The 16706-nt window shown below is 41.6% G+C and overlaps 1 protein-coding gene across 2 annotated transcripts in view; it reads right to left on the reverse strand.

Annotated features, from left to right (window-relative positions):
* grk3 (G protein-coupled receptor kinase 3) overlaps positions 1–16706 on the reverse strand; it is a 252745-nt gene that overhangs the window by 43706 nt on the left and 192333 nt on the right. For both annotated transcript variants that reach the window (XM_078554290.1, XM_078554292.1), the window contains exons 10-13: positions 16452–16530; positions 13382–13512; positions 2336–2430; positions 915–1022 (exon numbers count right to left, since the gene is read on the reverse strand). In XM_078554290.1, coding sequence (XP_078410416.1) covers positions 915–1022; positions 2336–2430; positions 13382–13512; positions 16452–16530 — 413 coding nt within the window. The remainder of the gene's footprint in view (positions 1–914; positions 1023–2335; positions 2431–13381; positions 13513–16451; positions 16531–16706) is intronic.

Raw genomic sequence — 16706 nt, forward strand, 5'->3', positions numbered from 1 at the left:
AATGAGGACCAGGCTGAATATCAATCTGACATCTTTCACATGCAACTCGTTTTGTTGCTTCATTTTATTCTTTATCGCTTTTATCATCCAGGGAGTTCTAGTTCAGCTTGCTTTGTGTTTCCCCATCGTGGGAATGTACTACAGCTTAACCCGAACGAGCTCCTCTTTAAAGTCATCACATTGTTCTGTTACAGATGTTCCTGCCAATCTTTGATCCAATTTATCTAGGCCAGATCTTTTCTCACCCTAATGAAATTGACCCTCCTCCAATTAAGTATTTTTACTCGAGTTTGCTTCTTGTGCTTTTCTATAGATAACCTAAACATTATGATACTATGATAACTGTTCCCTAAATGTTTTCCTACTGACACTTGATCCATTTCATTCTTCAGAACTAGATCCAGCAATGCCTTCTTCCTCGTTGGGCCAAAATCATACTGATCAAGAAAATTCTCTTGAACATACTTCAAAACTCTTCCCCTTCTCCACCGTTTGCAGTATTAATGATCCTAATATAAACTGGGATTGTAAAGTTCCCCATTACCATTATTCTATTGTTTTTGTGCCTTTCTGTAAGTTCCCTGCAAGTTTGCTTCTTTACATCTTTCCCACAATTTGGTGGCCTGGAGAATACACCAAGTCATGCAATAGTACCTCTACTGTTTCTTAATTCTAACCAGACAGATTCTTTGCTTGACCCCTTTAGGATCTCCTCTCTCTCCAATTATGGGACAGATCGTGATTTTCCTCTCTTTCAGATCAAACCCAGGTTCAAAAGAAAAGTGTAGCTGCCATGACAAAGCATACACAAGTTAAATTGGTGACAGTCTGCAAAGCTGTTTCCAGACAAATTACATCTGGCACCAATTAGACAGACAGAATTATAGTACAGTTTTTGCTGTTTGGTGGCTTACCCTCGAAGGAGTTTGAAGAGCATGCACCCCAGAGAAAACCAATCTGCACTGCTGTCGTATGCTGTTCCTTTTTGTAACACCTCTGGAGCCATGTATCCGTGGGTACCACTACATCAATAGAAACAAAATAAACTTCAGCATCAAAAAAAAAAAATACCCCTCTGGTTACATATCACAATCTATTGCATTTTGGTAGCAACAACAAAAAATGACAGAGGAGATATAACAAGTTTTTGTATTCATTCACGGGTGAATGTAAATGTTAAGAAAGTGGTGGTGAGTCACCTTCTTGACAACTGAGTGGCTTGCTCGGCCATTTCATAGGGCAGTTAAGAACCAATCACATTGCTGTAGGTCTGGAGTCGTACACAGGCCAGACTAGGTAAGGACGGCAGATCTTCTTCCTTAAAGGACATTAGTGAACCAGATGGTTTTTACAATAATCCAATAGTTACATAGTCACCATTACTAACTTTTTATTTCAGAATCATTTAATTATCTTAATTCAAATTTTCCAGCTACTCTGGTGGGAGTTGAACTCATGCCTCTGGATTACCAGTGGATGCCCCTGGGTTACTCGTCAAGCCTCTGGGTTACTCGTCAAGGCCTCTGGGTTACTCGTCCAGTAATGTAACTCCTATGCGACCACTCCCAGGGATCACCTCACCACACGGTGAGGTAATAAGTCATGCAGAGCATGTAGACACCAAATTTCATCCCTCATCAAGAATAAGTTAGCTTATCTCCAACTGGTTGATCATAATGCTGCTGCTGTTGGCTTTGACACCTTTGGACTAGAGGTAAAAAAAATCTGCTGATGGTTTTGTTCTTGTTTGTTATCCAGTAACCCTGCCAGAGTGCATGTGGGGTATTGGATGAGGAAGGATTTGGTTGTATGGCAGGCTTGGAAAAGGTACAAGGAGTTGCTGGAGCCTGTAGAACTGTAAATGAGCAAGACTCAGCATCTTCAGGAGTGAAAAGCTAAAAAAGAGAAAAACTGAAAAAGGTAAAATAAAAACAGAATAAAGGCTATCACTCCAATTTGATATTTGTACAAATAGATCCATTTGCAAGGTACTTGAGAGAGGGACCTGCAAAGTAACCAATAGCCAAAGGGTATCACGTTTATAAAATGAAATGTTAAGTCTAATTTACAGCGATCAAATAAATTCAAATATACAACCAAAATTGTTGTTGAAATCCTCAGCGCATCACAAGGAGGCACCTTTGGGGGCTTTCCCCCTTATTCTGTCCTTGAAGCTCTTTCCAGAAGCTGTGAAGGGGGAAGTGGTGAACTTTAAAAGAGAAACAATATAAGCAGGAACAGAGAGAGAAACAAAAAAGGGTGCACTTGTCTGCCAGCACAAGACTGATCTTGTTCATAGAAAGGTGTCCACAATAATAAGTTAATAAGTACGTACACGCTGGCATGGGGCTTCTTTTTTGAGAAATCACAGGCAAGCCCAAGGTCTGATATCCTCACATGACCATGTTCATCCAGGAGAATATTTGCTGGCTGTAAAACAAAGTAACAGGATACAGTGGTCTGAATCATCTTAATTTCATAGTAGAGCTACACATATGGTTTGAGTACAATAGGAAAATTTAAATCAATTGGATTTATCCTTTCTCTTTCTTCCTCACTACGTTTATTTTCTTCCTTGTCATTAGGTTCCACTTCACACCAGTGATCAGTCAAGAGAGCATCCAGTCAATGCAGCCACCAATATATACACACCAGCAGTGAGGCATGATTGGTACGTTCATTCCTCAGCTTCATCCTCCCTTACTGTCAATGTTCCCTCTAAGCTGCATGGTTGCAGAGTCATACAGCAATCTGGAATGTACTGTGAAGTGCAATAAACTGGCTACACACAACAAATAGTGCTTCTAAATTGCATGCATTCTTTGCCGTGCAGCAACCTTGAAAGTAAAATGCGGTGCAATAAACAGGCTGTACACAACAAAGAAAAATTAGAGGCAGCATTGCTTGCTGTCAGTCCTAACAGCAATTTACCAGGGGAACTGTGGGGAGTAAAATAATACTCCAAAGGGCCACACCTCAAGAGTTGCATTTGACTGGCATGTCTTAACAGATCTGTTTATAACCACAGCTCCAGATGTGGTGCATCATATCACATTTGTCTCTCTGATTATATGGAATGAATGTAGACAATGGCATGGGTTTTCCACACAAATGGTTTGGCAAGTAAAATGGGTAGAAAAGCTTTCTGCCAAAAATAGTCATTGCAAAATCCCTCCTATGAGTTCACTGTAAATTTAGTTGTCCGCTGGAAGCCCATCCAACTGCATGCAGATAGAAGAGGGAGTGGCATGATTCAGTGCTTCCTGGGATTTCTTTACATTCACACCCATTTAATTCCCCAGCAAATCACTGTCACTATAAAGATAATCCTATACGGTGCTTAACAGGTGAAGAGAGATTAGGAAGATAAAAACTCACATGGAATGCAATTCTGAAACACCGGCTTGGTTAGCAGTGATTTCCAATACTTAGAAATGACAGTATCTGGATATTTCAAGGTACTTTGTGAAACCTACTATGAATTTAAAGGGAGTTGCATATAATGAAATGATGGATTTTTCTGCTTTTGATGAGGAGAGTGATGGTGACATGGAGGAGGAAAGGATGATCCTCACTTCATGCCTTACCTCCTTCATGATGTGACAGATGTGGCTTGTGGTGTTCCAAAATTAACACCATCTGCAACATATGAGACAAGACTGTACTGCCTGTAGGTAAAGAAAGAAACAAAGAACTTGCATTTATTTAGCATCTTTCACAATCTCAGGAAATTCCAAACATGCTTCACAGCCAATTTGTGCACAGCAGTGTTCCAGAAACAGCAACGTGAAATGACTAGATACTCTGTTCCATTGATGTTGGTTGATGGACAAATAGAGACCAGAATTCTACTGCTCTTCTTCGAAAAAATGTCACAGGATCTTTTATGTCAACCAGAGAGAACAAATTTCATATGAAAGATGGCACCTCCAAAAGTGCTGCAATCCCTCAATACCCTGCTGGAGTATCAGTCTAGATTTTGTGCTCAAGCCTTTGGGCTAGGGCTTGAATTTACAACCTTCTGACTCAGAAACAAGAAGGCTACCACTGACCAACAGTTGATATCATACTTGAGATCTTTTAAAAAAAGACTCAATCTGTGAGATCCTAGTCTTTGTGATCCTCAGGCAACAGCAATCATTTCGGCCTCACTGGTGAGAAATGGCTATCACCTCACCATGCCCTCTGAGCTCTGTATATTCACTAGTGTTATATAATGATCTTGTTATGCGCCCTTCTCCCAAGTGGGTGTATCTGGGCTGGTGCTTGAATAAGTAGAGTGCAAATTGGAGTGAGTGAATCAGATGGAGAAATGGGAAGTGCCTGGTGTTATTTTCCGTTAAATGTGAGTGACAGATAGGAAATTTATTTCAGGATGGTGCACTCTGAGTAGTGAATCAGAATGTGTGACTAATCAGTAATAGGAAGCCTTTAAAGTAATCAGAATGTCTCAAGATAGAAAAGGCTCACAATCCTGTAAGCGTTCCATCCCATTACCAACCTGAGTCTGACAGCTTTACTCTAACTTCCATCGCCCACAGGCTTCCTTAAGTGTCTGCTCAGGAGTTACAGCCTTTCCTTCTTATGCTTACTCAGGGGCTTGATGCTTGCCTTTCCTTCACCTGTGGTAGTCTTTTGCCTTGATTGTGTGAAAGTTTCTCCTTTGCAACATACACAAATATTTCATATAACGGACTAATTAAAAATGCCTTTTCACCCGGTGACTGCAGATATTCCTTTGTGAACATGCTATCAGTTGCTGGCAATGCAGCTGCCTCTTCACCTGTCACTGAAACGTTGCAAGAAATGTAATATGCCCAGATCCCATGAACAAATAAAAACATCTTTCTGCTAGAGAACAGCATAACTTCATGGTACAATGGAGATTCAGAGCATTGTGTAAAGAAGCAATGAATTGAGATCATTCGTAAACACAAGATACTTTCACTGAAACTTTGCAAGAAATGTAATGTGCAAGAGTGGAATGGTAAGAGGTGCACCTTTGAGCAGAATGGTGAAAGTATCTTGCTGTTCATGAGATGTAGGTGTTATTGGCAATTTATCAGCATTTATTGCCCATTCCTCATTGTCTTTAAGAAAGTGATGGTGAGCTGCATTCTTGAACCGCTGCAATCTGGGTGGTGAAGGCATCCCCACAGTGCTGTTAAGTACTGAATTCCAGGATTTTAACCCAATGACAGTGAGGGAACAGAAAGTTGTAAGCAAGTATCTGGATAAGTTAATTTGCACATAAAGTGGCATGACACGCTTGCACAAACACAAAATATCTTCCGTCAATCAAACTTATTCAAAACCCACTTCGCTCTCATCTCACTTCACTATAACTCTTGCCACACACTCTGTCATTTAATTGCATTTTTTCAGGAGAAGTGTCTCTATAATGCCCGAGAGGTTTACCACCAGCTGGGGCATCCAACTTCTGACACCCACAAAAAAGCTTGACATCCTCATAGCTGCAGCTGGTGCCAATGTTGACAGAATTTTGCCAGTGCCCAATAATGATCACCCTACCAGCTCACAGCATAACCACATGCATACTCTCATTCTGTCAACTTCTTTTCCATCTCAACCTTAAAGAGTCTTGTTCATTCCTTCGCAGCTGCTGTCATCCTTCCCTGCACATGCACAACAACCACAGAGGCTTCAAATTAAAGGAGAGGGCTCTAGGAAGAGGAGGAAGTGAAAAATCATTAACAATGAAGTAAGAAGCAGGTATTCAGGAGGACAACAGGCCAAGTTAGAGAGCCACTGTAGTGATTCTCTCTTTAAGCTCATTCCCAATCCAAATTGTTACCCATGGAAGTTGCTTCCTCTGAGGACATGTAGATGGCGAGGCTGACAAATGTCACGAGCAGAATAATCTGAAGGAGAAGTGGAGATCTGGGAGGAGTTTGGGATGTGCTCTCTTCCCAATGGAGGCTGTGATTGCTCAGAGTTGTGGAACCCAGGACTCAAGAGCACTCACTTCTCAGAGGAGAATGTTTGAAGAACATCACTGAATATTTCAGCAACTTTATACATACTGACAGGCTGAGGACAATCTCAGGATATGCAGCAATTGGCAAACATGACTGTCCAGTTAACATCTTTCATTTGCACTAACATCTAGGAAGCCTTGTCTTGCTTGCAGGTACCAATGCAGTGAGTGCTAAATGTAATGACATTAGCAGATCCCAGGTGAGAGTAGCTGCAAACTAGTTGGAGCCAATCACCTCCATGCAAACACAGACTACATTCCTACAAGAGAAAAGACTGCACTACAGCACAGATCTTGCTTACCATATCAATGCCAATGTTATATCACAGGGCTCAATGATTCCATTACTGCCATGAACCAGTCATTGCACTGGTCGGCGAGGTTGAAGATCCAGTGTCCAGTGGAATGGCTGTGGAAGAATCCCCATGTGTCTAATATTGCCCTCTTTCTGCACAAACTATGACGCCAAGAATTCCCCTCAGAAAAATGGCTGCGGAGAGGGGCAAGTGAGACCAGCAACTTGCTTCAGAGATGCAGCCAGCAGGTGCTCCCTGTCAGAAGCCAGCTGCCATGAGTGTAGGGCCACATCAGCCCCATAATCCTTTTGTGCCACATTTGAAGCTATCCATTTCCTGCCAGCTTCACCCTGAGGCTTAGAGGTAGCAACAGATAAGGGGATAGTCAGTCATCAAGAGGAATCAGAAAAAAAGGAGTATGGCAACTGGAAAATTAAGTTTTCATTACAGTAACATTTGTACTGATCTCTTGTTTTGTCAGGGATATCAACATTACTAAGGAAAGGGGACATTCAACATCGGGGCTTCGAAGAACATGATTTTTGAGGAGTCTAAGATTGGTAGTGGTTTCAAGGAAGATCACTTTTTTGGCAACTGGCACAGAAGAAAATGAGGGTGCAGTGTGCCACTAGAGCCCATCAGTGGTTATGCACCTCTTGCACAATTGGATTTCAGGTGCTCCTTGCAGCAGCCAGGGATGAACTTTTGCGACTGTTCATGATCCTAAATAGTGGAGTCTGCAGCTCCCTTTCCTCAGACAGCGCTAGCTCCTTATCATCAAAGCAGATTTGAAAGCCTCCCTGCAGAATGCTATAATCATCCTTGTAACCCTCTGGAGAGTGCACCAAAGACCTCTTTACCTGAAAGGATATACTAGCACTGGAGGGAATGTAATGAAGACTCATTAGAGTTTCCTAGGATTAGGCAGTTGTCCTATGAAGAGAGATTGAGCAGATTATTTCATTCCATGAAATTTAGAAGGGTTGGAGGTGATTCCATTCAGACATATATAATTCTTAAGGGGCCTGATTGGGTAAATGCTGGGAGGATGTTACTCCTGGTTGAGGAGTCTAAAACTTTGGTTCACAGTGTTACAATTATGAGGTTTGGAAGATTGTTATATTTTGGGACTGTGTCTTTAACTTAAGGTAAAATGAAGGGAGTCAGGTGACCTATTCTGAAGTTTGTCTAACAGCAAGTCTGGGTGGTTTGATTGTTAGAGATTAAAGGGGGCCCAGATTGTTTTACTGGGAAGAAGGTGCAAGGTACTTGCACTTGGAGACAATGGCATCAGCCTGTATGCTAACAATGGATACACTGAGTCATTGAAGTTCCAGAAAGGTGTTGAGAATGTTGGGGTGGAAACAGTTGTACTTTAAACTGTCAACTTACTTTCAAGATAAAAGAGAGGTGGGGTCTCAAGGATAGCTAATCAGCATTTCTACCTGGATGCAAGGCCCATGTGATTCACATTGCCATGGGGATGGGCTCTGAGAGGGGATGGGTTTCTAAGATATCCCTGAAAACTCAGACACAGGAAGATTGCCTGGATCTTGAAGGGGGAGAGAGAGAGCAACTAGAGGCCAAAAGTCTTTGTGCCATGCAGGAATGCAGGTGGGAGCACAGGCTCAGTTTGAAAAGACCAAATTTGTGATGAGTTGAAACTAGACTGGATGATTTGCCTAGCTAGAGAGAGGGAACCTCCAAAAAAACATTCACTGTGAAAGAAAGTTCTAGGGTTAAAAGTTAACCACTTGAGCAAGGAAAAGAACAGAAGTAAACCCTCGGATTGGTTCCTGGAGAATAGAATGTTTATGCAAAAGACAGTGTAATGTTGGCTTTTCAGTTGTTTTAAAAATAAAAGGGGAAAGTCATGTTTCATAGTTTAAAGTATAAGTTGCCTACAAAAATAGCGTTTAGCGCAATGGTGCTTTTAGTATGTTTGTTACAGTAAAAGTCTTAAAACGTGAAATCCTGTTGTGTCATCCTTTTCAGCTATTAACTGGAAGTCTGAATTTTCTTTTTAAAGCTTAATCGTCTCTATGGAGATTGTAACAACAGTCTCAGAGTAAGGAAACAGCCATTTAGGACTGAGATGAAGAGAAATTTCTTCACTCAAAAGGACTGTGTTTCTTTGGCATTCTCTATACCAAAGGGCTGTGGATGCGGAGTTAAATACATTCAAGAAAGAGGTTGTTAGATTTTTGGATACTAAAGAAATTAAGAGATATGTGGATAATGTGGGTAGATGGAATTGAGGTAGAATATCAGCCATGATCATTTTGAAGGCGGAGGAGGCTCAAAGTGCCAGATAGTCTACCCCTGCTCCTTTATGTCCTTATGACTCCACTGGATTTGACCAGGCACTGAAATCTACTCTTCAACAGTCCTATAGTTGTTTTTAATCACAACTGTTTTGCTGCATGAGGCTGGTTGTAAGCGTCCTCTGCCTCGTTCTCAATTGCCTCAGATATATACTGTCTGTGAGGAACCATCCTTCTCTTCATGGAAAATATCAGGAAGTGCCAAGTGGTATAAAATGATGGGATGGTGACAGTTGTCTGCGTAGCTGGGATTCACATGTAGGTTCTTGTGGTTGGCATTGTGGATAATCTGAACATTTAGTAAATGGAACCGTTTCATGTTTAACAAATGTTAGCAGCTGTTCAGCTGGCACCTTCAATGCCACATGTGAGCCAACTGTAGCAGCCTCCAGCCTGGGAAATTCAGCAATGTGGTAGGGCTCCTTGGCTTCCTTTCCCTGCCATCTGGGTCTGATATCAAGCAGCATAATCACTGTAGTTCTTTTGAGGATTATGCCCATGATCTGTCACATGGCTGCCATGACTGCTCTTTGGCTGAAGTTGCACAGAGCCTCTATGACAATGTGAAAGTATTGAGTGCCAAAAAATAAAGGATAGTGGTCACTTACATAGTGGCAGGCACAGCCATTCAAACAGTGCGGCAAGGTTCAAGATCTTTGCGAAGAAGGTCACAGATATATCCAATGGCGCACTTTTAGAACACACGTTCCGCTCCACAGATGCTGCCAGACCTGCTGAGTTTTTCCAGGTATTTTTATTTTTGTTTTGGATTTCCAGCATCCGCAGTTTTTTGCTTTTATATTTGAAGTACTGATGTTGTCTTTTGGCACACTGTGGAGGTCAGTAGCTGACATTATCTGCTAAGCAGCCTTATTCTCCCTGTCTCAGTAAGTCCTGGCAGTCAGCACCATGAATCTCTATTGATATTTATACAGTACAATCACATAGTCAGTATCAGTAACTCCCTCCAAACAAATAACTCATTATCGTCAAAATTAAAGTTCAAACAATCTATAGAAACTCAATAGCAATAAAAATTGGTAACTGCAAAAGCTCAGAAATGTAGACCTCTTCATTGTAATAGTTAATTTCAGTTTTAAATAGCAAAGATCATAAACAGAAAAATATAAAAGATAATCTTCATTCTTTTCAAGTATCTACTTTGTTTATTTTTGAATGTCAAGGTTCTCTCCATTATCTTCATACTCCAGGAACAAAACCAAATAAAATGAATTGGTCATTTAACAAGCACTGGGATGTCTGACACCTCGGTTTTCATTACCATATGGTTCTCACAGGGTGGCACTATGTCAGATTGTTTACTTTCAGTGAGCTCCAGAAGTCTGTGACGAATGAGGCCAAAATCCTTGCTGCTCTGTCAGTTCCCTGTAGAGAAAACGTGTTTTCAAACCATCCCATTTCAATTAGAGTTGCCAACCCTCCAGGAGTCTCCAGGAATGAATGTCTAATCTCCAGGACACTGTTACAAGCAACCCAGGAGAGAAATCATAGGGACAGTAAAAACTGTGTTCGGTTTTTGTTCATTAGTTATAAAAATAACAGACATGGGAACGAAAGGTTGTTTGACTGACAGTCAAGAATCATCCAATTAGGTAATGTTGGCTTTTCAATTAGCTTGGGAAGGCAGTGTGCAGCAAGTATGGGCATTATGTAGCAGGTGTGTGAAGGTTGAATGGTTGGAAACAGGAACTCATGTGATGACACCTCCAGGAATATGTCCAGCCAGAGGTGGCAATTCTATTTCCAGAAGGAAGCTGATGTTACTATCCCTTCACTAAACGTGGTGCTGAATGTTCTGCTGAGTTGATTTTAGTCAACTTTCAGAATCTAACTTGACTATAATGATTAATCTTCAGAGTGCACATTAGTGCTGTAACACAGGAAACAGCGTACTCCTTAATGCATTTACAAGGTTGCGACATATAGCGCACAATGCACTTCAGTCTGTCTGCTCAAGAGTTTCCCCGAAGAGGTTACATTTTGCTGACGTAATCACATAAATCTATTCATCTCATAATGACGAAAACTGCAGTCAAGTCTTAAGGATTGATGAATACTGAATCGTTTGGATCTCCAGTTCTGTTTCCTGTTTATTCTGTTACATATTTAATATAAAGAAGCTTGAGTGAATGTTTAAGGCTTATCACAGAATTTTTACGGTGCAGAAGGCGGCCATATGGCCCATCGTGTCTGCACCATCTCTCCATCTCACCTAGTACCTGTCTCCCGCCTGCTTCCCCACAGCCCTAAATATTCTTCCTTTCCAGATAACAGTCTAATTTCCTTTTGAATGCTTCAATTGAACCTGTGTCTCCAGAGCATTAACCTGGGATTACTAGTCCAGCGACATTACCACTACGTCATCGGCTCCCCTCTGATGAAGTGATGCCTACATGTGCGCGAATGGAGGTCTCCATGGGAAGGATGGCGGACACTATGAAGACCCTGGTCCAGCAGAACGCAGAGATGTGTGCAGACCTGCGCTCCATCGTGGTAGCCATGGGTGAGATCCTGCAGTGGCAACGCAAGAGGGAAACAGGGCATCTCGATGTCCCTCCAGGTGCTCCTTCCCCTCAAAGAGTCAGGCCTGGGCTCTTGGGCACCTGAAGAGAGCAGGAGTGGCAGCTGTACACCCCGGGTCATCCACTCAGGAATCTCAGAGGCTGTCCGCTCCCTCCGAGTCCCCTTTGCCTGTGACCCCCTCAGCCTCATTCTTTGTCACCCCAGGAGGAGTAGCTGCCAAAGTAAGCCAAGCCCTCAAGGCCTCGGCTGTCCAGAGGACGCATGCCAAGATCATCAGAGGCAACAGGAATAACCATTGCACAGGCTGTCTCCACCCCTGCTGGGGATGTCAGGACAGCAGCTAGTAGAAATGGGAGGCCTAGAAAAGTTAAGAATTTCTGATGACAAGTGGTTGCATGAGTGAACACATTTTGTCACTCTATAATCTGAAAATGTATTCACTTTCACTGAATAATATGTAATGGTATCCTTCAGCTTCATTTACAGGCTTCGCGAGTACTCCTCCTGCATTCCCCCAACTAGCAGTTCAGCTGCACGCAGCTGGACCACATGTGTTTCTGGAGGGAGAAGTGTGTGTGGGGCAGGGCTTCTCAGAGCCTTGTGCAAGCACTCTCCCGGGCACGCAGAGCCTTTACCCATCACATTCATCTCAATGTCCTGAGCATTTTCAATGCTTCCTGCTGGGGTTCTCTTTTAGTTGTCCATCTGAGCCGACCTGCATCTGAGCCGACCTGCATCTCCGCCCACCCACTGATTGCACTCCCATGCAGCACCTCTGCCCACCCAACATGAGGCTCCGCTCACTTTTGATTTCTGTAAAGTGATAGTTGTCAAGTTTATCATTAGCTCCCCCATCCTTTCCCCTCCCCCAGTCACCCACCTCCTATCCCCCATCACTGTGGAACCCCCGGCACCACCTTCCACCTCCTCACCGTCACCTACCAACCGAAACCCTTGTCATTCCCGGTGTCCAGGTAAACACGCACATTCCATACCTTCCTGAAAATCCCCACCCACACTGACCTCCCTCCTTCCCACCCCCAGCACCTTTGCCCCTTCGCACTCCCTCCCTTACACCTTCGTCCCCCCTTTACACTTAGCTCCACACGCAGCATTCTCCTCGCTACACCCTCCTCCCCTGAACCTCATGCCCCCGACACCGTTTCCCCTCCAAACCTCACCCTCCCACAACTTGACCTCTATTTCTTTATTTAAATATAGTATTACATTTATAACTGCGTGATTTGTGTGTTTTGCAACATCTGGTGAATGATGAGTTGCATACTGGATATAAGGATTTAATAAAATGCACAAGCAAATCCCCTGTACTGCTGCCATTGCAAGTCAGAAGATGCAATGTTTTATAAAGCCAAAAACACTGTACTATATAAAACACATGTGGGTTAAAATTCAACTCATAGCCATTCTTTTTCCACCCAATTGATACCCAAAGGCCATCAGGTTCAAGCTAGCCTATAAATGGGCAAACAGCCTACCACTTGAAACAGGAAATCAGTTGCTTAAATATGCAAATCATGCTCCTTTTGGGCAAGATCTTTGCTATATACTTCATTTCCTTTACAGCAGGCACTGTTTGTTATTTGTCGTTGGCCTGTCTATGTCCAGGGGAGGGAAAGGTATTTTCGTGTATACGGTGAGAAACTTTATTTGAGCAGATTGTGCCAGGGTTTTGAGGCCAAGGTGCTGACCAATTTTAAAATTCTTCTCAGAACTAGTGGCCCACGTTGTTCTGGAAGCATCTGCTTTTTAAATTTCAGATCTTCTGCATTTGTAGCATTTGCTTGCTTCCTCTTTAATTCTGCTTATTTTCTCATCCTTTTGCTCGCACCTCTTTCAGCATCACCTCAGTACTGATTTTTATTGCACCAATTAAGCAGTTTGCAGGTCATTTAATTCACTTACTTTCCCCTTGTGATTGAAATATCTGCTGAGTCTTCATTTTCCAGTTTTTCTCAGCCTTACTAAAATACTTGTTTATCTTTCAGTCCTCATTTCTAATGAAAAATTTACACACCCAAAATATCAATAACCTGCTATTTCAGACCTACTGTGTACAGTTAGCATTCACAGTGTTGAAAAGGGAGATTTCTCTTAAATTATTTATTATTTTCCAAGGAACATTGTACAGAAGCTGACTCAGCCTGCTGTGTATTGTCCAGTTTTATATTAAGTTTAACTTTAAAGAAATCTGATCTTACCTTCAGGTCTCTGTATACTACAAATCGGTTGTGCATATGTTCAAGGCCCAGCATAATCTCAGCAGCATAGAACCTCATCTCCTTCTCGGAGAACACTCCATGCTGTGAAAGATGATAATGCAAATCTCCACCTAGAAATAGGACAAACGGTTAGCCAAACGATGTTGGATCTATTAAAACATTTCATAAGCCTCCACCAGTTTGCTTCATTATTGCTCCTCTCACAATTATCTAGTTAACTAAGTTAGCTGTAGTCAATTCTGGTAGAGGAAGAAAAAATATAAAGATTTTCATTTATTTACTGTTCTGTCACTCAATGAAGTTGGTTGACATAGCAAATTGCCTTTGAGTGCAGTGACTGTTGTTTTGCAGGCAAACATGGCAGCAGATGATGAACAGTTGATGAAGTTTTGATGAAGTTGATCAAAGGAGGAATGTTGGGCAGGACACTAGAAGAATTATTTGTCGTTCTTCAAATAATACTACAGGATCTTTAATGTCCACATAAACCCAAGGAACAGTTGATAGGGTAATGGCTTCATATCTCATCCACAGGATGGCACCTCTGGCAATGCAGCATTCATGACTGAATCAAGATATCATTCAGATGGCATTTTTCAAATTTTGGGGTGTATCTTTAATCCATTATCATATAAATTAGAGGTGCAAATGCTACCAAGTGAGCCAAGCGTTCGGGAGTGTTTTAATTTTTCAAAAGGAGATCACAGGGTGATTTAATACGGTGAAATCACGATGGGTCAAACTTGGATGACACAAAATTCCAGTTATGTCGAAGTCATCAACCGTTCCCACTGGCAGAATAGCAAATCTCATAAAATGATGCCTGTGATAAGCCAAAATTCAACACTGGTAACTCTAGTTTAGCCAAACTTGTCCAAGCTTCCCAGGTGACCAATCAGAGCGGAGATAGACCACACAAGAGCGCAAAATCATGGAGCTTTGGGCAAGCCATCGTTAAGATCTCCCTGTGAAAGGGCATGCAAAGCCTGCGAGTATGGTTAAACCTATGAGAAAGTTAAAAGTGCTGGCAATCGGAGATTGGGTTCAAACAGGTCATGGTTGCACAAGACGTCAAGAACAAAGGGGAGCAGGATGAGGCAAACTAACCCGATGACGAGGCACTTTTCACTTGCCTGTGGGAGGCCAGCTTGGAAATTCCAACAGAGACAATCATGGAAACTTACATGCAGGTGAATGATGCCATACAATGCACAACACAACAGACAGATGATGCCATTGTAGATGCAATATGTTTTTCAGCCAAGGAACACAATGACCCTGAAGAGTCTGATGAATGACCACCTGCTCGCCGGAGCAGAAAAATATTATGCAGCTTTTCCTCAACTAACTCCTGGCATTTTTCAATGCAAAGCTTCAGCTTTTTACAATGTCAGGCCATTGTAAGGTGCAAACAAATTGAATGAAGACTTTTTCACACATTTACGGCTTTACTTTGTTTTCATTTGACATTTGAATCTGCTGTTTTTGACAGGGACCACGTTTATAAGCATATCATTACACAGAGATGCATTATATGGGAACGGAGCCTCCTCGGCTATCACGAAGCTCTGCTTAATATGAATTTGTGGCCGGATCAACTCAATGGGATTTTAATGTATTTTGAAATTATGAAGTGATAGGACAGGGGTGGATAAGGACCATTTCCATTTATTGAGGGTGTTATGTAAAGGGGACATGGATATAAATTTAATTGTAAGATTTTCAGCACAGGCAGGAGAAACTTTTTATACAGAGGTTTGTTTGGCTATAAACTTCATTATCCATGTTGACACTTAACAGGTTAGATGAGCAGTTGAAGGAAAGGGAAACAAGGGAAATGGAAATAGGGCATGGACGTGGGATTAGAATTACTGCTCATGTGAAAGATAAACATCTACATGGACTATTTCTCATCTAATGTCACATAAATTCTGAGGCTGCATTCCTATCCTCTCTCGCAGATGGAAGAATGCCAGCCTTGCTAACTTGCTGCCAAGGCAGAAGAAGATGAAAATTGTCTGAGTGGGTCGGGTATGCACTATATGGTCTGAACAATCTTCTCTCCTTTCTACCTTCTCGTGTTGTTATTTGTAATGCTATACTTGATAACATATCGTGCCATGGGTCATTTTTACTGGCAAAACTGTTCTTAATTTTTACCAACAAGCAGAAAGCAAAATGTTGCCATCTTTTTGACTAAAAATGCATTGGTTAGCTTAAGAATAAAAGGAAAGCGACAATTTCTCAGGAAGTAACCTAAACCTATCTTTTTTGTTAAAAATGGGTTTGAATTTCTTTCAGAAAGTTAGGGCAACATTGTGACAATACTGAGTTGTGAAGTGCTTAACATAGAAAGGATTAGGTAGCACAGTCAGTTACACTCTAAGCTTATGTGCTTGATGGGCAGTGTAAAAGGAGATTTATTCTAATTCTAATCTGGGTTGTGTTTGATGTGACAGTGCAACGAAAGCTTTATTTTGCACCTAATTATGCCATATCTGACCTGAGAGTGTTTGATGCTGGCACAAGCAACTGCATTTATCACCAACTGGGGCACCAAATTCATCCAAAATAGGTGATCATGAAAAATTAAATAATGTATTAATTAATAAAAATTTGGTGAGCTTTAATGTTCAAGAATATATAAATGATGAATCACCGGTGTTGGGTCAGCTGAAATAAATAAAACACTGAAGCACAAAACAAATATGTGACATGAAATTGGATCATGATGTAAACAGATAATGTGCTAAACTGGCTCAGCATGATTACAAAACAACAAAGAAAGCTCTGGACACCAAGAGAAGACGTGGGGGCCAAGGAAATATTGGGCCTTAGGCCAGTCTGATAGTGTTGTCCACTGCTTGAACCCCATGCATCACAATTCATAGTATTATTGTAAAATATTGATCTCCCTCTACTAATCTAGACAATACAAAAGTTTTAAGCTCATCCCTCCTGCCTCATTATGCCTCCAGTTGATCAGTAATTGAGCAGACCTAATCTGGGTGTTATCCCAGTCTACAAAGATTAAAATGTTTTGTCTTACCATTCATCAGGTCAAGAATAAAACACAGCTTGTCAGGTGTGTGGAAAGCATAGGTCATACAGACTATAAAAGGGCAGTCCTGGGGAAAGAAAGGAGAAAAAGAGGCAGCAAATAAGTGATCAGGTAGACTGTTATACAATTCAAAGAAACACCTTCTTGGTAATAAAATTAAGGAGACATTTTCCCTTCATCCCTCAAGGTCTACAAGTAAAACATCATTTTATTTCAAAACTAGAACACATTTCAATTTAAAAT

The sequence above is a fragment of the Cetorhinus maximus genome, chromosome 12 (assembly GCF_964194155.1).
Source record: "Cetorhinus maximus chromosome 12, sCetMax3.hap1.1, whole genome shotgun sequence".
NCBI classification, from domain to species: domain Eukaryota; kingdom Metazoa; phylum Chordata; class Chondrichthyes; order Lamniformes; family Cetorhinidae; genus Cetorhinus; species Cetorhinus maximus.